This window comes from Antechinus flavipes, chromosome 3, assembly GCF_016432865.1.
Source record: "Antechinus flavipes isolate AdamAnt ecotype Samford, QLD, Australia chromosome 3, AdamAnt_v2, whole genome shotgun sequence".
NCBI lineage: Eukaryota > Metazoa > Chordata > Mammalia > Dasyuromorphia > Dasyuridae > Antechinus > Antechinus flavipes.
In genome coordinates, this window is record NC_067400.1 from 502,532,808 (window position 1) to 502,557,607 (window position 24,800).

Sequence of the window (24,800 nt, forward strand, 5' to 3'; positions counted from 1 at the left end):
CAAGGAAACCGAACCAAAAGCGAACATTACAAGTATAAAAAAAGAAGCCCAGATTTAGAATCAGAAGCCCTAAATATGAGCTTTAGTTCTGTCATTTATTATTCTCATTCAAAAGAGAATTAATAATATTTGTACTTTCTTAAGAATATTGTGAGCAAAGCACTCTAACTATAAAAGATTAAAATCATTAGAAGTATTTAATTCAGTAAGAAAAAGACTAAGAAGGTACATGATCCCTGTCTTTAAGCATCTGAGAGGCTGTCATACAGAAGGAGGATTAGATTCATTCCAATTGGTCAGAATATTTACTTTTTAGGGTCATTTTCTTTTTTTTTTTTAATTTTTTATTTAATAATTACTTTATATTGACACTCGTTTCTGTTCTGATTTTTTTTTCCCCTCCCTCCCTCCACCCCCTCCTCTAGATGGCAAGCAGTCCTTTATATGTTGGATATGTTGCAGTATATCCTAGATACAATATATGTTTGCAGAACCGAACAGTTCTCTTGTTGCATAGGGAGAATTGGATTCAGAAGGTATAAATAACCCGGGAAGAAAAACAAAAATGCAGATAGTTCACATTCGTTTCCCAGTGTTCTTTCTTTGGGTGTAGCTGCTTTTGTCCGTCATTTATCAATTGAAACTCAGGTCTCTTTGTCAAAGAAATCCACTTCCATCAAAATATGTCCTCATACAATATCGTTGTCGAAGTGTATAATGATCTCCTGGTTCTGCTCATTTCACTTAGCATCAGTTCATGTAAGTCTCGCCAGTCCTCTCTGTATTCATCCTGCTGGTCATTTCTTACAGAGCAATAATATTCCATAACATTCATATACCACAATTTACCCAGCCATTCTCCAATTGATGGGCATCCATTCATTTTCCAGTTTCTGGCCACTACAAACAGGGCTGCTACAAACATTTTGGCACATACAGGTCCCTTTCCCTTCTTTAGTATTTCTTTGGGATATAAGCCCAATAGAAACACTGCTGGATCAAAGGGTATGCACAATTTGATAATTTTTTGGGCATAATTCCAGATTGCTCTCCAGAATGGTTGGATTCGTTCACAACTCCACCAACAATGCATTAGTGTCCCAGTTTTCCCGCATCTCCTCCAACATTCATCATTATTTTTTCCTGTCATCTTAGCCAATCTGACAGGTATATAGTGGTATCTCAGAGTTGTCTTAATTTGCATTTCTCTGATCAATAATGATTTGGAACACTCTTTCATATGAGTGGTAATAGTTTCAATTTCATCCTCTGAAAATTGTCTGTTCATATCCTTTGACCATTTATCAATTGGAGAATGGCTTGATTTCTTATAAATTTGAGTCAGTTCTCTATATATTTTGGAAATGAGGCCTTTATCAGAACCTTTAACTGTGAAAATGTTTTCCCAGTTTGTTGCTTCCCTTCTAATCTTGTTTGCATTAGTTTTATTTGTACAAAGGCTTTTTAATTTGATGTAATCGAAATTTTCTATTTTGTGATCAGTAATGGTCTCTAGTTCATCTTTGGTCACAAATTTCTTTCTCCTCCACAAGTCTGAGAGATAAACTATTCTATGTTCCTCTAATTTATTTATAATCTCGTTCTTTATGCCTAGGTCATAGACCCATTTTGATCTTATCTTGGTATATGGTGTTAAGTGTGGGTCCATGCCTAATTTCTGCCATACTAATTTCCAATTATCCCAGCAGTTTTTATCAAATAATGAATTCTTTTCCCAGAAGTTAGGGGCTTTGGGTTTGTCAAACACTAGATTGCTATAATTGACTATTCTGTCTTGTGAGCCTAGCCTTTTCCACTGATCCACTAATCTATTTCTTAGCCAATACCAAATGGTTTTGGTGACTGCTGCTTTATAATATAATTTTAGATCAGGTACAGCTAGGCCACCTTCATTTGATTTTTTTTTCATTAATTCCCTTGAGATTCTCGACTTTTTATTGTTCCATATGAATTTTGTTGTTATTTTTTCTAGATCAATAAAATATTTTCTTGGAAGTCTGATTGGTATAGCACTAAATAAATAGATTAGTTTAGGGAGTATTGTCATCTTTATTATGTTCGCTCGGCCGATCCAAGAGCACTTAATATTTTTCCAATTATTTAAGTCTGACTTTATTTGTGTGGAGACTTTTTTATAATTTTGCTCATATAATTCCTGACTTTCCTTTGGTAGATAGATTCCCAAATATTTTATGGTATCAACAGTTATTCTGAATGGAATTTCTCTTTGTATCTCTTGCTGTTGGGTTTTGTTGGTGATGTATAAAAATGCTGAGGATTTATGGGGATTTATTTTGTAGCCAGCTACTTTGCTAAAATTATGAATTATTTCCAATAGCTTTTTGGTAGAATCTCTGGGGTTCTCTAGGTATACCATCATATCATCTGCAAAGAGTGATAGTTTGGTTTCCTCATTGCCTACTCTAATTCCTTTAATATCTTTCTCGACTCTTATTGCCGAGGCTAGTGTTTCTAATACGATATTAAATAATAATGGTGATAGTGGGCAACCTTGCTTCACTCCAGATCTTACTGGGAAAGGTTCCAGTTTTTCCCCATTGCATATGATGCTTACTGATGGTTTTAAATATATGCTCCTGACTATTTTAAGGAAAAGTCCATTTATTCCTATGCTCTCAAGTGTTTTTATTAGGAATGGATGTTGGATTTTATCAAATGCTTTTTCTGCATCTATTGAGATGATCATGTGGTTTTTGTTTGTTTGGTTATTGATATAGTCAATTATGCTAATAGTTTTCCTAATATTGAACCAGCCCTGCATTCCTGGTATAAATCCTACTTGGTCATAGTGTATTATCCTGGTGACGATTTTCTGTAATCTTTTTGCTAATATTTTATTTAAGATTTTAGCATCAATATTCATTAGGGAGATTGGTCTATAATTTTCTTTCTCTGTTTTCAGCCTACCTGGTTTAGGTATCAGTACCATGTCTGTGTCATAAAAGGAGTTTGGTAGGACTCCTTCAATCCCTATTTTTTCAAATAGTTTATATAACATTGGAGTTAATTGTTCTTTAAATGTTTGGTAGAATTCACATGTAAATCCATCTGGTTCTGGGGATTTTTTCTTAGGGAGTTGATTGATAGTTTGTTCTATTTCTTTTTCTGAGATGGGACTGTTTAGGATATTTACTTCTTCCTCTGTTAGTTTGGGCAAGCTGTATTTTTGGAGGTATTTTTCTATTTCATTTAAGTTGTCGAATTTATTGGCATAAAGTTGGGCAAAGTAACTCCTAATTATTGCTCTAATTCCTTTTCGTTAGTGGTGAGTTCTCCCTTTTCATTTTTAAGACTAACAATTTGATTTTCCTCTTTCCTTTTTTTAATCAGATTTACTAAGGGTTTGTCTATTTTGTTGGTTTTTTCATAGAACCAACTCTTATTTTTATCAATTCAATAGTTTTTTTACTTTCAATTTTATTGATCTCACCTTTTATTTTTAGAATTTCAAGTTTAGTGTTTGACTAGGGGTTTTTAATTTGTTCCTTTTCTAGCATTTTTAATTGCAAACCCAATTCATTGACCTTCTCTTTCTCTATTTTATACAAATAGGCCTCTAGAGATATGAAATTTCCCCTTATTACCGCTTTGGCTGCATCCCATACATTTTGGTATGATGTCTCATTATTATCGTTTTCTTGGGTGAAGTTATTAATTATGTCTATGATTTGCTGTTTCACCCAATCATTCTTTAGTATGAGATTATTTAGTTTCCAATTATTTTTTGGTCTACTTCCCCCTGGTTTTTTGTTGAATGTAATTTTCATTGCATCGTGGTCTGAAAAGGATGCATTTACTATTTCTGCCTTACTACATTTGAGTTTGAGGTTTTTATGTCCTAATATATGGTCAATTTTTGTATAGGTTCCATGAACTGCTGAAAAGAAAGTGTATTCCTTTCTGTCTCCATTACATTTTCTCCAGAGATCTATCATATCTAACTTTTCTAGTATTCTATTTACCTCTTTGACTTCTTTCTTATTTATTTTGTGGTTTGATTTATCTAATTCTGAGAGTGCGAGGTTAAGATCTCCCACTATTATAGTTTTACTGTCTATTTCTTCTTGCAGCTCTCTTAGTTTCTCTTTTAAGAATTTAGATGCTACCCCACTTGGTGCATATATGTTTAATATAGATAGTGCTTCATTATCCATGCTATCCTTTAGCAAGATATAGTGTCCTTCCTTATCTCTTTTAATTAGATCAATTTTTGCTTTAGCTTGATCTGAGATCAGGATGGCTACCCTGCTTTTTTGACTTCACCTGAAGCATAGTAGATTTTGCTCCAACCTTTTACCTTTAACCTGCATGTATCTCCCCGCTTCAGGTGTGTTTCCTGTAAACAACATATTGTAGGATTCTGGCTTTTAATCCATTCTGCTAAACGCTTCCTCTTTATGGGGGAGTTTACCCTGTTCACGTTTATGGTTAGAATGACCAATTCTGTATTACTTGCCATCTTGTTAACCCCGGTTTATGCTTTTCTCCCTTCTTTCCCCTTTCCCCCCCTTCCCAGTATTAAGCTTGTGAGCACCACTTGCTTCTCACAGCCCTCCCTTTTTAGTATCCCACCCCCTGCCTTAGAGTTCCTCCCCCTATCTTACCCCTTTCCCCTCCCAGTTCCTGTATTCTTTTTAGGGTCATTTTCAATGAGATTCCTATTCAGGTACAAATTGGAATAGATAATTCTTGAGACCGATCCCTTCAAAGTAGAAAGTTTTATAGTTGAACAAAAGATACCCTTTTTTTTCCTTATCAAGCCTGCATATGCTCTCTTCTTTCCTAGATTGCAATTTTGCACTGGTAAAAGTGCAATGGCTACTAATTGCTTACTATGTTACTGAAAGCATGCAATAGCAATAAGAGGAGTAACTTAGCAAATGTTCACACTTTTTCAAGATGAGATGAGCACAAAAGAAAAAAGTCTGAGGGAATCTTAAGTGAAAATTACTAACTGCACTCAGATAATACTCAGATATCAAAGGATCACAGAATCCTAGATTTAGCACTGGAAGAGAGTTGAGGAGTATTTGGGGATAAAGAAACTGAAATAGTATACTATTGGTATGTTATGTAATGTTCTGCACGTACCTAGGTCAGAATCAATACACCAGTCATATATACTGAAAACAACTGACAAATGTGGCACCATCTCAGAAGGGTACAAGACCAAAGTATCCAGGCTCAAACTATCTTCAACTAAGTACCAAAATGGAATATCAGGACACAAATTATCTACACAAAAAATAAATGATAAATGCATGATCACTGTTCATTCTTCCTCTGCAGGTTAGCTCTCCTTTTCTGTTCCTTTTTGGGAGGCTGGGTTCTCTCATACAGATGCATATACAACATGCAGTAGCCTTGTTTTGTATACTAAGCATAGATGAATCTGTCTACACTAAAAATTAAGAAACATGGGAAATATTCTATGTAAAACAAAATATATAAAACAATATTATATTAAATACATTATCTAATTAGAATTTAAGAACATTTACCTCTGCTCCCAAACTGAGAGATATGATCTCATTCTCAAAAGCGGAATGGGTGTCAATGTGAGGAGGAATTCCTGAAACAGGATTAGTAGGCCATTTTTCTTTTCTTTCTTTTTAAAAATTTAAACACACACACACAATATGTGGTACATATGTGAACACATACACATACATTCTAGAAAAGAGTTTATATGCCTGGCATGAAAGTTTTTAATAAACATTTGTTGATTGATTAATTTGTCATATTTAGCATAATAAAAAATTCAAGCAATAGCCAGAAAAGTATTATAATTTGAACTAAAAAGAAAAGGTAAAGTAAATTTGATTTCCCAACTTAAATCTAAACAGAATGAGTTGTCCTATGTTTTACTGGGCCTAAGTTCAGTTCATCAGATTTTCTTCTCACTAAATGATTCTACTGGGGCCCAAGTTAAAGCTGAAGGCGAGAAAGGTACAGGAGTGGCCAGGACTCAGAAAGATTTCTATTGCTGAAACATCAATGAACTTTAATACAAAAGCCATTCTCTGGAAGCACTGAATTTTAACCAGATTTGAATATAACCTAAATCACAGATAGAAATCAAATCTAAGGAGAGCTTTGATTAAAGACATGGCTTTCTCTTTTATTTATTCACTCTCTATGAATCAATTAACTGCCCAAGCATTTGTTTTCTCTAAAAAAGAACTTTGCCCATAGAAAGGGTAATTTAAATATATATATATATATATATATATATATATATATATATTTCAGACAATCCTTCCCCTAAAGCTTATATATTTCTTACATTAAACTAACAAACTCCAAATATCAGATAAGAATGTTGCCAGATTAACTGAGCTAACTGAAGGCAACAGTGTCAAATTCAAGTGCAAAAAGCATATTGATTTAGAAAACTACAAATTAACATTATATTGTATTCCATTTTTACTTATGTTGTTAAACATTTTCTGATCACACTTTCATCCAGTTTAAGTCATATTCCCAGAGTTTCAGCCTCTCCCAAAAGTTTAAGGATCTGAGTTGGGGGATTTTCTGTGAGTCTCTGAATATCTGACATTTACAAAGGTTCTGGTGTGGGAAGAAGAGCAAAGCCATCCGATCAATACTGCCAATCCTCCTCACTACTGTTCATCATTACATCCATGTCTTTCACTGTTGTTCATTTCCTTTTTGAGTTCATCTTTTTCAATTAATTATTCATTTCTTCCTTTTCTCACACTTCAAGCAATTTTTTAAAAAATCTTCTCTAATGGAAACAGGAGAAGAAAAGAGTTCTAGACAACTATTTTAATTATAATTGCCAATATTTTAAGTAAATATTATACAGATTCTATACTATTTCTATTGAATAAAATCAAGCAGAAGTATTTAGTAAAGGTGAAACAGTAATAATTTATGAGGCAAATATGATAAAAACAAATAACATTAACAAAACATTATATTCTTTAGAACTATAACTATATAGTTATAGAACTACAAACTATAACAACTACTTTTAAAAATCAAAATATGGCCTTGGAATTTTCAGAAGAAGTACTCACCCTGTCCAGGTTCATACTGATTTACTGTCAATTGATCAGGGAAATATTTAATGTGTCCTTCTTTCAAACACTTCTCTAAAATAATATTACAAATATCAGGAAGACCTGCAATTAAAATTACAAATATAAAATATTAGACTAGAAAAGCATTTACTAAATATTTCTGACCCAAAGATAGAAATCAAAGCCAATGTGAAGAACACAAGTAAAATATATTTTACTCTATTAGCTAGACCCATAACTAAATGACAACAAAGAAATTCAAACCACAAATATCTCAAATAAATACCATTTTTTAAAATTTTATAGGTTGCTGCACAAGATAAAGCAAAATTCAGGGAACCAATTTTATTAACAATTTTTGCATTTTATAAAAGAACACGTTCCCCCACAGTGATATAATAACAGCTCTAATCAAAACAAAACTGGGGGAAAAAAGAAATATGTTTTTGAGGGTCTAGATCTATATTCATTGCTGTAGAGTTACCCTCTACCAACATAGATTATAATTTATTATCTTAGAGAATTATCTGAGGATTAAGAGGTTGCTTAATCAAATAACCAGTATATATAAAAAGCAGGACTTGAGACTGAGTCTTCCTGACTCCAAGATCATCTCTATATAATTTCAAGGGGACTCTCTAATATAGTTATATTTTATTTATTATTTATATGTAATTTTATGAAATAAAACACTAAATTTTTTTTAAAAATACAACAAAAAGTTCTAATGAAAAGTACTTCTTTTGTACTAAATAAATTCTAATCTTCCTTAGGGGGATGGGGAAGAACAGAAAACAGAGGATTTTTATTCATAAAACTTGTCTTTTTGTTTTTTCTTTTTCTTTTCAATTTTGAAGAATTTCACATTCTGTTGAAGAACTATTCAAAGCGCATGGAATCACAATTTGAGAGTGGAAGACAGTCCAAAGCGCTCATTGGAAAATGGAAACAATTAAGTCCAGAGTAAAGTTAAGTTGCCCAATGTTACAGATATTTAATGGTAAACATCTACCGGGACCAGAAATCAGCTGCCCTGAGTCCTAAAGGTTCAGTATTCTTTCTGATAAATTATGCTGCCTCCTTCTTTCTTGGATCTCACTTAAATAATATGCACAACTTATAACAAAACAGGAGCAGAAGCTCAGAAGGTACTTTAAAGATCATGTAGTTCAATTCTTTGATTTTATAGGTGAGAAAACTGAGACGGAGAGAGATCAAATGACTTTATTTTCCATTCACACTGTGCCCCTCGGAATTTCTCTATCACACCCCAGACAGAGCCTCCTCCTTTCTTTTAATCCAATCAAATCACTATTTATCAAGTGCCTACTGTGTTAGGAGGCACAGTACTAGGTGCTGAGGATATAGTTAGAGGCAAAAGGAGGACTAGACCAGCTCACACAGTTGGTGTTTGGGACCTGACTCCAGGCCGAACTGGCTATCTCGGGCACCACTGAGCCGCCTCATGCTCCCTTCACCTCCCCTTACCCCTTACTTAATACACAACTTTTTTCAGCTTCAACATGTCAAATGTGTTATCTTCCCCATGAGAACACAAGCTCCTGAAGGGGAAAGGCTAACTTTTTGCTTCTATTTTTATTCTCAGGGCTAACACAGTCTGACACACAATAAGCACTTAATAAATACTTGTTGATCAAATTGTTTACTGATTTGCCTGTGGTGGAACCAACTTAACTTCACTGTGGCCATGAGTAGCTAATTTTCAGTTACTTTCAAATGTCATTATAACAAAGTAGCCAGCTTTCCCTTAACTAGGATGCAGGTAATACACAGGATATCTGATTTTCTACAAAGTATATTACAATTGAAATGTAGCACCAATATCTATTAACAAATATCTTACCTCCTGGTAAGGGCTTATCCTTATCTACATTGTTATTATCATAGCGAAATTCATACCCATAATGCTTTACTTTTCTATGTTTTAAAGATTTCTGAGCTGTAAAAAAGAGAAAAAGAAAAGAAGTGATTTCTTTGAGGAAAAAATATTTAGCCTTCTTCATATACTTCAAAATCACTACTGTGCAAGATGTAGAGGATTTTCCAGTATTTAAAAACAGCTCCCTCTGCTGATGAATTCAACAAAATTAACCAAACATCCTGCTTTTGTATCCAGTGCTTCTTCAAGTCTAAAATCATAACAATTAAGATTTCACATGATGGCTGGTTTAAATACTATCCTGCCATTCACATTGCAGGAATTGGGGAATTTTAAATCTGAGCATTTAATTTAGAACATTATAGATTTAAAGAGAATATATTAGATTTTTAAAACTGAAAGTAAGAGTTTGAAATATCTGAAGTTCTAATTATAAAAATGATGAGAGAATAGAATTCCTGGTTCTTACATAAGAAATCTGCACCATAGTGGCAAAGTATTATTAGTATAATTTGTTTAGCTCTGAAAAAATATTAATACCAAAAATAACTCAGAACTGAATTTTGAAAGAACAGGAGCCCTTAGAGAAGTCTGCCATCAGACTTATATAATATATAATCAAGGACAGTCATTTAGAAAGAATGGGAAATACTAAAAGACAGAACACTACATTGGTATCCACAAGATGCCAAAGGAATGCTCCCCAGAGGACTTATGGAAAGACCTAGGAAATCACAGTATAACATGAGAAGCCATGATAAGGTGGTGAACTTTGCCCATGCCATTGAAAACATGTATTAAAAATCAAAAAGTGTATCAGATAGCCACTTAAAGAGATTTGCAAAGACTTGTTTTTCATAACTTTCACTTACCATTTTGACCAACAGAATTGTCAGTCCAATCAATACTTTCCAGTAACATTTTCTCATCTTCAGGAGAAACAATTTCTTCCACAATCATGAGGCCTGGAGGTAATACTGGAGGCCTGAGACCTTGCCAATGCACTAGAGAAATAAGATTAAAATAATTCCATACAAAAAAGTAATTCCATCCATATCTATATGTATATCTATATATACACCCAGTAATAAATCCCTATGTTTCACTTATAGAATATAAAAATTAACCCAAAGTTATATCTTACATATAAAAATGCAAAAGCAAAAATAAAGAAGAAATAGAATGAGTTTTTCTTACTGTCAAAATCAATACCAAAGCAAATAGTTTTTATTTAGGTATTCTGTTCAATAATGATTAACTCATTTTCCCAAATCTCACCTAAGAAATAATGTTTATGAAATTTTTGAAATGCCTAATAATATGCCATTCTAACACAAATATCAAAGTACTCTCTAATCATTTCATACTGGAGTTTTAATGTACACTTACTTCTTCTAGAACACTAGATACTAGGTTATAATCAACTACAAAAGATGAAAACTAATAAACTTTTCTTAAAGAAAATGACACTATCAGAAGAGAAGTTTTCTATACTATCCTTCAAATGGCTTCAAATGTAACTGCAATTCTGAAGGGATAACTGATTAGAATATAGGCGCAATAAACAGGTACAGGGAAACCCATGCTTAAAAGTATTGTTTGTTGTTCAGTTGTTTTTCAGCCATGTCCAACTCTTTGTGATCCCATTTGGGGTTTTCTTTGACCTTTCCTGAGTCTTCCTGACTTCAGGCCTGGCACTCTCTCTAAGGCACTATCTAACTGTCCTTTAAAAGTATTAGGGAACCAAAAAAATGTCTGCTAGACAGCATGTGGTATATTTAAATACATGCATTCAAAATATAGTACAGTGCAAAGAGCAGTAGACTCTGGACCAGGAGACCTAGATTCCAGTGCAGCTGTTGCTTACAATAATGAGAATGCATAGTGGAAAGAGTGTAAAACTTGATGTTAGGAAGGCTTGAGTTCAGTTCCTGCCTCAGACCCTTACTAGTTGTGTAACTCTAGGAAAGTTATTAAACTTCTCTGCAATTTCCTTATCTATAAAAATGAGGATAATAGTACATACTTTACAAGATTTTTATGAAGATCAAATGAGATAAAATACCTGAAATACTGTAAAGCCCCGTATAAATGGCAGCTAATATCATTATCATCATCTTCTTCATCGTTATATGAGTTTGGGCATGTCACTTAACTCCTTTAAGTCTGTTTCCTCATCTTAAGAGCAGGGCAAATGCTAGCACTGTGTACCTCATTAGGGTTTATGAGTATAGAAATGAGATGTTTTCCTAGGACCCACAGTTGCTAGGACTCTTATACTCCTTTCCCTCCTCAAGTTGCCTTTTATTTACATTTTTGTGTAAATGTTCTACCTTTCAATAGAATTACAAACATTTTTAGGGGCACTCCATTCCTTGCTTTGTCTTTATATCCCTAGGGTATAGAACAGTCTTACATAGAGTACATGCTTAATAAATGCTTGCTGTTGTACTGAAATAAACATATGGAAAGTACTTTGGGAAGATAAAATGCTATAGAAATGTAAGCTACATAAGTTATAAGCTTTAATAGGATTTCATTGCACTTTATCAACACAAATTCATTAATTTAAATGCTGCAATATGTTATACAAAGGACATATAGATAAAACCTTGGAAATGGCTTCAGTTTAAAGATAAAATTGTGCTTAGTATTCTTTGAACAAACTATAAATCAATTATATGCTTACATTTCTCTCTGAAATAGTAGAAAAAGTTAAAACACTTTTTCTGAATTTGTACTTCAGTGAGTATTCACTACTGACAAGTACCAAAATAATTCTGATTTTATCCTGTTCTCATTCACAAAGTCACAAGTTTATAAATGTGAGTGCAGAAGTTCTGGAAATTTGACAGATTCTATTATTGCATTTCAGGGAAAAAAAAACTTTCTAAATTCACTTATTCCAGGCTACTTTTTATAAGTGTCCTTAATCAAGAAGAAAGAAAAAGTGAAAGGAAATGACAGGAACAATATTTTGCTTTCTAATGAAAACTTGTTTCCTAACTTTAATTTTTAAAAATTGGTTAGAGGCATATAAAAACTCAGGCATATTCTAATCAAGGATATGGAGGAAAAATCTAAGTTTAGGCCACAGATTTAAAACTGGATAAATTTTGCAATTAGGCAGAGATGAAACACAATATATTTTTTAAAACACAAAAATAGTCTTTAAAAATTATCATTTAAAGTTTCATTTTGAAACACATTTTGAAGCAATGTAAATTTGACATATTAAATTCTTCCCTGGGAGAACAAGTAAATATAGAATTTCTTCCATTTCCCAATTTTAAGCAGATGATCATGGAAAGTGATCCTCAACAATGAACCTGAATTTCAACATGACTTCTGTTGATCTGTACAAAAAAAAGGTGCAATGCAACCCATGACAAATCAATATATACAAAATGGACATAAGTGTGCTTTCCATAGACTCAAACACTAATTGTTGTTCAGTCATTTCAGTTGTGTCCGACTTTTCATGACCCTATTTTGGGCTTTTTTTTTTTTTTTGGCAAGATACTGGAGTGGTCTGTCACTGCCTTCTCTAGTTCATTTTATTATGTGAGGGAAGAGAGGCAAATAGGGAGAAATGATTTGCCTAAGGTCACCCAACTAGTAATTGTGTGAAGATATGAATTCAAGAAGAAAACTTTAGGCCTAAAGTGTATCAGGCCTAAATACACTATACTATCCACTGGGCCACCTAGCTCACCAAAGGCCAACTAGGCCTATTATTTAACTAATCTTCTTATAAGCTCTAAAGTCCCAATTTTTAAAAAGAAACATGAAAACAAAGCAAAATCAAGAACTGTTTTAAGAGGACAAACAAATAAAATACCTTTTTCCACAAAGTTTAAGTACAGAGTGATATTTTGTCCCAAGTCATCCACCATTTCCTTTCCATTGAGGGTTGCATAGGCTCTTTTAGATTCTTCTTTGGTCCTATATCTTACAAAGGAGTAGGGTTTGTTAGGTGGCATTAAGAGAGCTTCCACCGATCCACATCTCTCTAAAACCCTAAGAAGCTGGGTCCTAGACACACCATTACCCAAACCTCCATTAGCAATGACCAGGCTCTAATTAAAGCAAAACAAAACAAAAAATGAAAGAAGTGGCATTAGCAATCAAAACTTATTTGCTTCTCCTAAAAGAGTATTTTACTAATACAACAATGCCAGGAAGAAAAAATGAGCATCATTTTATAATTAATTCAATGATTAGCTAGTTTAATAATCTTATACAAAAAGCCCAAAATATAGTTAATTTGATACATTGTATCTATATGCCAACTTATTATATATGTTGGTTTTGCAAAAATAAAACATACATATCAGGCCAAAGTTAAAATATAGATCTTGCTTATTGAATAATATATAAAAATTTAATGTAATCACATGAGCATTCTAATACAATTATTTTACATTATTGTCAAGAATAGAGCTTTTTAAAACTGTACAGCATTACTTATAGGTTCTATTTACAATATAAAATTTACATATAAAAAATGTAAAAAACCTAAAATAAAATAAGCATGTAAAAATTTATTCAACATCAGGCTAGCTAAAGTAGCCAATGTATTACCACACAAAATCCCTTTCAAAGTTTTCTATAAGTGATATACATCATCCAGTTGGCACAGAACTTTTAGCAAATGTGATTTTTTAATTTTTTTTTTTTTTTTTTGCTGCTTTGTACTAAACTTTATTCAGGGAAATATTTTTTCTCTTCTTTACATTTTTCTTATGATGCACATCCTTTTGGTCTCACAGCCAAAATCCTAGATGAAAGAAGAATCTGCTTTCTGGTCTAGATCACACATAACCTTTACTTTGTCATTTACTACTTCAGAAAATATTGAAAAAACAGCAAAAATAACCCTCTCACCAAGGATAAGATTAGTTTGGGATTCACCAGATTTACACAAACAAACAAACAAAAAGTAGGGAAATATAGGTCTCGGCCACATAAGTTTTGAAGAATAAAACTTGATGATAACAAAAGTAAATTAGATAATCTCTCAAGGCTGACCACTGCATGTTCTCTACCCCCTAACTCTCTCTCACAGAGGAATCTTGCTATACTAATAATAAACATGTTAGAATTCAATTTCTTATTTCTAATATGGGTCCTTTCTGGACTTCATTAATAAAGGAAGTTTAGTCTATGACCTGCCAAAAGGATCTTATAAGATAGTTATTATAAGACTGCACTATAGGACAAACAACAGTATGAATTTCAGACTAGTTTTAAGAGCAAACTCTGTGTGTGTGTGTGTGTGTGTGTGTGTGTGTGTGTGTGTGTGTGTGTGTCAGAGAGAGAGAGAGAGACAGACAGACAGAAAAAGAGAGAGAGAGAGAGAGACAAAGACAGACACACATAAACAGATAGAGAAAGTGAAAAAAAGAGATGGAGACAAGAGATTGATAAATAGATAGGCAGATGAGCACGAAGACAAATACACTCTCAAAGTTTGAACAGCTAATGATTACCAGGGACTCAAACTATTCCCTTTGGGAGAAAAAAAAAGACAAATAAAGTAAGCAAGAAAAAAAGGAACAAGGCTGGAATGAAGAGAGCTTCTTTTTTCTCTTCTCTTCTTCCTCTTTTGTCACTTTTTTTTTTAGGTGTTAGCTGGAGATTTCATACTAATGCTTCAAGTAACATTATTGTCCTACATTTTACTTTGACAAACTTAACTTTAACCTTGAAATGTAGCCAAAGGATGGCATTCTCATCAACATTAGCCATTCTTTCATCTTTAATTATGAAATTAACATCTAAATGTATTTTTCAGATATAATTTCAAAATATTTATTATTTTTCTGAAAATACAATCTTTTTTAAAATTCAGAAAATCTGGTTTAAAACTGGAGAGCATGAAGAATGTTTGTGGCAGCCCTCTATGTAGTGGCCAGAAACTGGAAACTGAAAAGATGCCCATCAATTGGAGAATGGCTGAATAAACTGTGGCATATGAATATTATAGAATATTACTGTTCTGTAAGAAATGACCAACAGGATGATTTCAGAAAGGCCTGGAGAGACTTACATGAGCTGATGCTGAGTGAAATGAGCAGGACCAGGAGATTATTATATACTTCAACAACAATACTATATAATGATCAGTTCTGATGGACGTGGCCCTCTTCAACAATCTGATGAACCAAATCAGTTCCAATAGAGCAGATATGAATTGAACCAGCTACACCCAGCAAAAGAACTCTGGGAGATGACTATGAACCAGGGATTCCCAATCCCTCTATTTTTGTCCACCTGCATTTTTTATTTCCTTCACAGGTTAATTGTACACTATTTTAAAGTCCGATTCTTTTTGTACAGCAAAATAACTATATGGACATGTATACATATATTCTATTTAACATATACTTTAACATATTTAACATGTATTGGTCAATCTGCCATCTGGGAGAGGGGTGGGAGGAAGGAGGGGAAAAGTTGGAACAAAAGGTTTTGCAATTGACAATGCTGAAAAATTACCCAGGCATATATCTTGTAAATAAAAAGCTATTAAAAAAAAAAAAAAAAAACTGGAGAGCATGAATGATTTTTCTCCCGACCACAAAATACTTATGGAGTACCTAACATGTTCATAGTATTTCTCTTATTTCTAGGACAGACATTCTCAAAAGACGTTTTGCAAACCACTAATTTCCATTAAGGGTCTTCTCTAAATCATCTAGAAATTAGTCCAGAAGTTAGAGCAATGATTTAAAAGTTAAAAGATCTATGAGATCTATGTTCAAAACTCAGCTCTGTCACTTACTATGTGGATGATCATGAGTGATCCAATTAGCCATTTTAGGACTAATTTTCATTATCTGTAAAATAATGTGGAATTGGAACAAATGACCTTTCTAATTTCTCCTAGTTAATGATCCTATGAGCCAAATCATATAATAAAGTTAACATTTGAAAAATACCTTTTTCACAACATATGCATCTTTGTTAAAATGTACTAAAATGACATTTGTTTGTTTTTTTTAATATCCAAAACATTCATTTTTTTAAGCCAGATAAAAGATAAATAAGTTTTGTTTTGTTTTCCCTCTATGAGTCAAAAGCATGCAGAAGATCAGTTCTATAAATTCTTGTTTTGTCATGATCCTTAAGCCAAAAAGTTGAAGAGAAATCTATTAAATGCTAAGAACTTGTTAAAAAAAAAAAAAAAAAAGCAATCATACAAGAAAAACCAGAGGAATTGGAGTATAGTGTGCTTATTACAGAAAAGCCTCAAACATAAAATAAGAGGTTCACTGTAACCTCACTCTTCAGGTGTCACCTGTGGTTTGATCATGGCTGATAAAGCCAAACAAATCTTAAATATAGTTTAAGAATCTCTTAATCTCTTCCTTCCCATCCCTTTTTTTTTTACTATTATATTGAATGTTTCTTGTGTAGAAAAAATAAAAAGTATGGCTCTGCAGCAATCAGAAGATCCTGTACCAGGTAGGATATCCATTTAAGCCTTTTCTTACCTCGCAGTAACCTCAGGAGGAACAAATAGTGCCATTGGTGGAAGCTGAGGGCAAATGGCTAAATATCTTTGAACTTCTTTGAATATCACTTCATTTAACATAATTGCCTCAAATATACTTAGGCACTAATTCTTTATTTAAAAGTCACTTAATTTTTCATTACATTTCTATCATCTTAATCAGAAATTTCCTTTAAATTCCTCCATCATCAATATTCAGTTTCTATGCTAGATCTCTTTGCCAAATAGTGTCTCTCAACAAATAATGTCAACCATATTTTCTACTCATATTTTTATTGTTCTAATTTTTTTTCATATTGTTTCAAATTCATCAGGGAATTTCCACACTATGACTCACAATGGACTAAAACTGAAGTAATTAAAAATAATAATAATACATTATATTTGTAATTCTTCTGAGGTAACATAGCAAAATAGAAATATTTTTAGCACTGGAGTCAGGAGATCACAGTTCAAAACCCAATTCAGTCATTTATCAGTTACACTCTCACAAAGCTTCCATTTCACAATGCATAAAATGAGGCTAATAACAATTATATCACTCAAAAAAAAATTTTTAAATAACTACATCATCTACCTCACCCAGTTGTTGGAAAATATTCTGCAACTATTAAGCACTATATCCCATGAATTATTATCAGTTATCCGCTGTTTCTCTTGATCTTCACAATATTCATGTGAAATAGAAAGGATAGACAGATATTTCCATTTTATAGATAAGAAAACTGAGGTTCAGAAACATCAGTTGGTTAACCCCCTCATAACTTAAAGTAACAGAGTGGAAACTAAAATTCAAGCTTTCTCTAGACCCCTAAGTGATATCATCTCCTAAAACATAAACTTCCTTCAGCTACCCAACAAAAGCAATGGGAATTCATAAGGCTGGATTAAATATAATTACATAATTATATATGATTATGATATGATCCCAAAGCAGAATGTTAAATAACCTAAAGTGTCAGTGAGGAAAGACATTTTCTCAAACCTACTTCATTAAAGAGGCTATTAATATGCATTAATATTTGAAAGTAGAATGACAATTGCATTTACAATTAAGTGACATTAACAGTTTTGAGTCACCTCGGTGGCATGGGATACACTTGCGATGCCTTCGTGTCTCAGCAATGTGTGTCTGGCTTTGGTTTGTTTCCTCAAGAATTTCTTCTCAGTTTTACTAAGTTTTGGATGATTGGGGTTATTGTTGTCCATACTAGCACTGCAGAAAAATATAGAAGAATATTTATCTTCAAAACACTGTTTTTTTTCCTTCTTTAACATTATTTTATTTTTCCAATTACACATAGACAGTTTACAACATTCTTTTTTTAAATAAAATTTTGAGTTCCAAATTTTCTCCCTCCCTTCATTTCCTCCTCCCTCCCTAAAGCAATAAGCAATTTGATGTAGGTTTTACATATATGCAATCTGAAAAACATTTCCATATTATTCATATTATAAAAGAAGAAACAGTATATTAAAAAAGTACAGTTTGCAAAAGGAAAAAAAAAACTACCAAAAAAAGAAAGAAAGTCAAAACAGCACAGATCAATCTGCATTTAGATTCTTATCAGTTCTTTCTCTAGAAGTGGAAAACATTTTCCATCAAATCTTTTCAAAGCACAGTTTTTAAAAATGCTTTTTTGCATGATACCTTGCACCTTCCATCCATGAGTCCACTGCTCCCTGGGCTCCTCAGATTCCTTAGAATTCAGATTGATACTCCCAATCGCACAATATTGACAAGAAGACATATGTGTTCAAATTTGTGTGTGTGTGTGTGTGTGTGTGTGTGTGTGTGTGTGTGGTAGCAAAGAAACAGAGGGGGGGAAGGGGAAGGGGAAGTAAATTGGGGGATGGCTGAGCACATGACAATACAAGATTATACTGGAATATTCCTGTGCTATAAAAAACTATGAGTATGATAAGTACAAAGAAACATGGAAAGATCCACATGAATTAATAATGCACAGTGAAATAAGCAGAGAGAAGAAAACAATATATATTATGACTATCAAATGCTTAGAGCCCCAGCTTCTAATATGATTTATTATGAGATGTTTGATTTGTATACCTTTTTTATAACCTATTTACCTGGGATCATATAAAAATTTATCAGGTGAAAAAGTGTTGCAAGTGCAAAAAGTTTAAGAAGTCCTGACCTAGACAACATGTAAAATGATTTGAGGCAGTGAGGTGGTGCAATGAGTAGAATTCAAGATGTGAGATTAGGAGAGTCTGAGTTCATTTCTGGCTTTGTACTCTTACTAGATATATGACCTCAGTAACAATCAGTCTCAGTTTCCTCATCTATAAAATAGGGTAATGCTAGTACTTACCTCCCAGGGTTATTGAGAATAAAATGAGATATTTGTCAAGTACTTTGTGAACCTTAAAATGCTATATAAACGCCAGGTATAACAAAAATGTAAATAGAAAGATACACAGGCAAGTGAGTAAATACAAACTCAATGGACCCCATGCTACTGAGTTATAGTCTGAATAACAAATCATCCTTTTAGTTCTTCCTGTATGAATTGCTATATTAATCTCTTTTGAGAATCACTGATCTCACTGATAAGGATTCTTAAGCTGATGTAATCAAGACAATAAAATGGCAAATAAAAGTATATAGAGGACCATAACATACTCTCTTCCTTAGAAGTAATAGAGCACAACTTATATAGAAGGGTAAACACCTTTGGTGAACATATATTTCTGTTTCCTACTTCAGTTGACTTTAATAATCTGAGGGTCACTGAACATAGTTAATTCTTTGTGATAGCTTTTTAGAAATTTTTATTGGGTATCTTTTGTTATTTATACCATAATTATATCCATTAACGATCTTCTCCATCCTTTAACTTTTCTATTTTCACTGGCTAAGCACTTTCAAAACATAGGGCACCCCTCATGAAAAACTCATTAAAATCAGTACTCCAACCCCCTTAAGATCTTAGGCACTGAGAAGTTAAATGATCTGCCCAGAGAGTCACATTCAAAATGTATTAGAGGAAGAACTTGAATCCAGGTATTCCTGAATTAAAGGTCAGCTCTATCCACCTAGCCATGTTGTTTCTCAATTCTCCCTTATAACAAAGAAAAAAGTTGATTAAAATCAACCAACAAAACAAATGGGTCTGATAGCATATGCAATATTCTACACCACAATTCTCCATGTCTTCCCCAAGAAGAGGGAATTGTTTCATTTATGTTTGCATTTATCAAGGAATTTTGCACATCCTTAATATATGCACAGAAAGTGAACTAAATGATGAACCATATAGAAGTAGCTTCAGGCAGAAATGTCAAACTTAGATTAAAAACATATCCCAGTGGCAGCATACTGACCTATCTGGTACAAGGAATAGCATCAAGAAAGCATACGACTGAAAAGAGAAAATTGGAGAGGTTATATGGAAAGATCAAGGGAAAACAGACAATGAGAGTTCTTAAATCAGACTGATGAAATAGAAAATAATTTAGAGGAAGTCATCTAATTGAGTGTCTCCTCTGTAAACAGAAGGAAAAGAATAGATTCATACCAAATCAAAAGCATACATGAATTATGATATGTGCCTGTCCGTATTAGAAATAAAATTAGAACTCCATTGTAATATTGAAGAAGTTCCGTATAAATATTTCAACTGTTTCTTTGATTGTCTTTAAAATAGACTTGATTTTCTTCCTTTCTTTAATAAATATTTATTAAGTGCCTACTTGGTTAAATGACTTGGTTATTAGTTTGTAAATCTTAAAGAATTATCCAAAAGCTTGCTATTGTTGACTTCTATTTGTACAAGGTACACAAAAAAAGGAAACAAAGAGATAAGGCACATTATAAGAGATGTTATTCAGTCATTTCACTCATGTCTAACTCATGACCTCATCTGGGATTTTCTTGACAAAAGACAGTGGAGTGCTTTGCCATTCTTTCTCTGCCTTGACATACAGATAAAGAAACAGCAAACAGGGCTAAGAATGAGTTACTCATGTAGCTAGTAAGTGCCTGAAACCAGACTTGAACTCAAGAAGATGAGTCTTCCTGACTTCAGGAGTGACTTCAGTACCAGCTTCCTCTATTAGAGATAAAGGAAGCATGTCACAAAGTGATGGTTTTCTGATGGAATCTAAAAGCTTTAAGAAACTATTCTTGAAGTCATGAAGTTAGATATTTTTCCTCTACTAGTTATTCATATCTGTGATTTTCCATCCAAAGAATTTAACATGAAATGGAAATTACTAAGAGTTTTTTAAATGTTCATTTTAGTTTTCTATTTCTTTCTCAGAGTCAATAGGACTTAAAATCTCAGTGATATCTGATTCTTTTCCCTTACTGTCCACACAAAAGTAACCTTATCAGCACAGTTCCACTCCCAAAATATAACAGATCAATTTCCATTGCCATTCCAACCACTGTACACAAGGCACTCATTACCTCTTGTAAAAGTCTCCTCCCTATTCTCTCTTCTTTCAATCTCTCCATTATACATATCATGGTCAATTTTAATCCTTCTAAGCACCACTCTGATCACTTCATGCCACTGCTCAATACTTTTTAGTTGCTTTCATCATCCAAATCCAAATCCTTAGCTTGGTACTTAAGTCCTACTGGATTTTACTTAAATCTGCTTCAAGTACAGAATCTTTACTAAAATAGAAGGAATAAAAGGAATAGCACAAGAATCAATGTTTGAAGACTGATAAGGAGTGGTAGGAAATGTTCTGGATAAGTTTAAATTTTGAGTTAGCAATCTCTTTCCAGCAGGTGGAGCCTTAGGATCATATATGACATAAACTTTCTTAATCTACATTGATACAATATAATTTCAGTTAATGCAAAAAGTTGTATTTTCTGCAAGTTATTTCTATTACATAGAATCATATTTTTCCCCAATTCTTATTTAATTTCAGGTATACCTTTTCTTCATTCCTCAATGATCATCAGATTCTAACTGTGAACAGTCACTAACAATTGAACTTATTATTCCCTCTGGTATTGGAAAAAGAGATACGTCTCCTTCCTCCTGCCCAAAGTTAACCACACCATCTGACCATTCAAGTCCATTCCTTTCATCTACACCCTATCCTTGCTCTACAAATATGCCGAGATCTACCTATTCTTAAAAAAAAAAAAAAAAAAAAAAGCCTTCTCCCGACTACTACTCAATCTAACTATAATCTTAAACCTATTTCAGCCAAGCACCGGGTTCTTAGTGGGACTACAAGAAAAGGAACAACAGATGAATTACTATTTGGAGAGTGAAAGGAAAAGATAGGAAATGTCATTAGAATCTGGCAAAGAAAACTGGCTAGAATCAGTAAAAAAAGTTACTGATGAACTTTTTTTTAATTAAAGCTTTTTATTTTCAAAACATATGCGTAATTTTCAACATTCACCCTTGCAAAACTTTCATTTGAAATTTTTTCTCCCTCCCCTCCCCTCACCCCCTCTTCTAGATAGCAATTAACCCAATATATGTTAAACATGTGCAATTCTTCCACATATATCTCCATAATTATGATGGTGCAAAAGATTGATGAACTTCTTGAAAGAAAAATAAATGGGTCTCTTGGTCTTTCTATACCTTTTGGCACTATGAACCATCCTCCTCTCCCTTGGTTTCCATGATATTTTGCTATTATGATTACTTCTTCCTCTGATGCACAAGGAGGTAATGAAAAGTGGAGTAAAAAATAAAATACAACAGTCTCTAAGAATTAAAAATTAATAATTCACAGAGGGCAACTTTCAAGAAGTCCAACACTATCTGGCTTCCAATCTCAGCTCTGATTCCTGTGATTTTAGGAATAAGTCTTAACTTGTGAGACTCAGTTTCCTCAGTTGTAAAATGCGGGGAATGAGCCATTTGAAAAGGCTTCAGGAGAAGCCCTCAGTAGCGCGGGTGTGTCGCGTCGCTAATTTAAATGCATGAGACAGAAAAGAAATCACCACGATCAAATCCAGACACCCAAAATATATGTACTCCAAACTATTTCTTTGGACTTAAGCCTTGAAATTGGAAGCTCCACCTGAGGAAACCAAAAGTTGAGAGACGCCATTGCCTGGAAGACTGTCAATCAGTAAATCAACATTTATTAAGCGCCTATCATGTGTCGGGCTCTGTGCTGAGGGCTGAACATACAAGGAAAGGATCCAGCTCTAGGGCTGCCCTAGAGGAGCTCACATTCTAAGAAAACAACTAAGGTATATATAGGATCAGCTGAAAATAAGGTAAGCACGAGAAGCGGACAAATACAAACGCGGTCCGGACAAATGAACGCACCACACAAACGCCAAGGGCACACGCAAGCGCAGACACCGCACAGGGCATCACGCAGGCCCCCCGAGTACACAACGCACACGAGAGCGCAGGCCTGGGAGTCAGCGCTAGGATCCCTCCGAGGTGGACTCCAGGGCTGCCCAGTGTGGGGCAAAAGGGAGCAGAAGCAGGCGGAGCCACTTGGAGGCCGTGACTTGGCTTTCCTTTAGTGAGAGCTGCGGCCGCTCCCCTGACCTCGGCAGCCCCAACAACCCCTTTCCCACCAGCCTCCTAGTTGCCCACGACGCCTTACCTGGGGGCAGCCATGTTGGAAAAAGCGGCACTCCATTTCCCATCAGCCCGCGGGACTACGACTACAAGTCCCACAGTCCTTTCTTCTCCAGCCTAAACATAGAACAGCCTCACTTACCCCACCCAGTTAACCCCTTGCTGACCAGAGTCCATGGTTTCTAAATTGCTGCTCTGTGGCAGCATTTGCGCCTTTCATAATAGTTTTTATTCGTTGGCTATATTTGAAATTTTTCCCTGGAGGTGAGGAAAGGAAAGAAACTGGATGGAGGGGATGGGGGAGGGAATATTTCCTTTTGTGACAGATGACCATTTGTCTTACCCACTTAAAAAAAATTTTTTTTTAATCTGTATACTTTATTTTAACATTCATTTAAAAAAAATGTTTCTCTCCATTCCTACGGCCCCTCGCTCACTCATTGAGGAGTCAAGCAATTTTGATATTAATCATACATTTGAAATCATGTAAAACATTTCCATATTAGTCACGTTAAAAAAAAAATAAAGCAAGAAAAATTAAGGTAAGAAAGCCTGCTTCAGTTTGTAATTGGAGTTAATCAGTTTTCTATCTCTGGAGATACGTAGTATTTTTCATCATGGTTCCTGTAGAACTGTCCTGAATCATTGTCTTGATAGAAAATAGCTAAGTCATTCACGGTTGATTCTTGTTCCAGTTTTTCAGCTACTATGTACAATGTTCTGATTCTGCTTATTTCACTTTGTATCAGTTCATATAAGTCTTTTCTGGCTGTATTTTCACATTTTCACCCTTATCTGGCCTCGTTTTCTGGGACGAGGTTTCTAAAAGCCCATTTTTCTTACTCTAGCCTGGGATCTCAGATTCATAGGCTAAAGTGTCAGGGATCCTGTTTGCCTCAGTTTCCTCATCAGTAAGATGGGGATAAATTACTATCTCCTTCCTAGGGTGGTTGTTATGATTGGATAAGATAACATACACAAAGCATTTTGTAAACCTTGAAACATTATGCAAATCCTATATCTTTTTTTAAAATCTTTTTTCTGTGTTACATTTGAGCAAATAATTTCTTTAATTTTTTATGTTACTCCTTTCCTTCCTGCCTGCCTTCCTGTCTTCTTTCTTGCCATCTTGCTTCCTTTCCTCTCTTCTGCCTTACTTTCACATCACTATTACTGCCCCTACTTTACCCCTATAGTTTCCCTTCCTGAAAAAGCCCTTCATGGTAACAAATGAAGATAATCCAAAAAAAAAAAAAATCCCTATATATTATTTCGCATATCTAAAAAAGTATGTCTTGATGTGTACCTATAGCTCATATCCTCATAAAGGATTAACTTTTTGTGTGTTTATGCTTCATCATTCCTCCCAAACTTTTTATAGATCTGAAAGGGGTTCCCAGGCTTGAGACAAAAAGCTCACATATTTGGTGCTTCAGAAATGCTTTTCCTTTCCATTACATGTATTCTAACTGGGTTCATAAGAACCACAATCAATGCAATGGTCAATCATGATTCCAGAAGATTAAAGATGAAGAATGCTTCCCATTTCTTTATGGGAATTGATTATATTCATTTGTTACCATGAAGGGCTTTTTCAGGAAAGGAAGATATAGGAGTAAAGTAGGGGCAGTAATAGTGATGTGAAAGGAAGGCAGAAGGGAGGAAAGGAAGCAAGATGGCAGGAAAGAAGACAGGAAGGCAGTCAAGAAGGAAAGGAGGAAGAAAGGAAGAAAGAAAAGAAAAAA

General features: G+C 33.9%; 1 protein-coding gene across 3 annotated transcripts in view; it reads right to left on the reverse strand.

Annotated features, from left to right (window-relative positions):
- ALKBH8 (alkB homolog 8, tRNA methyltransferase) overlaps positions 1–23,277 on the reverse strand; it is a 54,416-nt gene extending 31,139 nt beyond the window's left edge. Inside the window, exons 1-7 of one of the 3 annotated variants that reach the window (XM_051986923.1) lie at positions 23,081–23,277; positions 17,588–17,723; positions 12,830–13,067; positions 9,861–9,992; positions 8,953–9,048; positions 7,086–7,190; positions 5,544–5,614 (exon numbers count right to left, since the gene is read on the reverse strand). In XM_051986923.1, coding sequence (XP_051842883.1) covers positions 5,544–5,614; positions 7,086–7,190; positions 8,953–9,048; positions 9,861–9,992; positions 12,830–13,067; positions 17,588–17,723; positions 23,081–23,094 — 792 coding nt within the window. In that variant the 5' untranslated portion in view covers positions 23,095–23,277. Of the gene's footprint in view, positions 1–5,543; positions 5,615–7,085; positions 7,191–8,952; positions 9,049–9,860; positions 9,993–12,829; positions 13,068–17,587; positions 17,895–23,080 lie in introns of those variants that run through there. The other 2 variants (XM_051986922.1, XM_051986924.1) reach the window with 2 other exon arrangements.
- Positions 23,278–24,800: the final 1,523 nt, after the last annotated feature.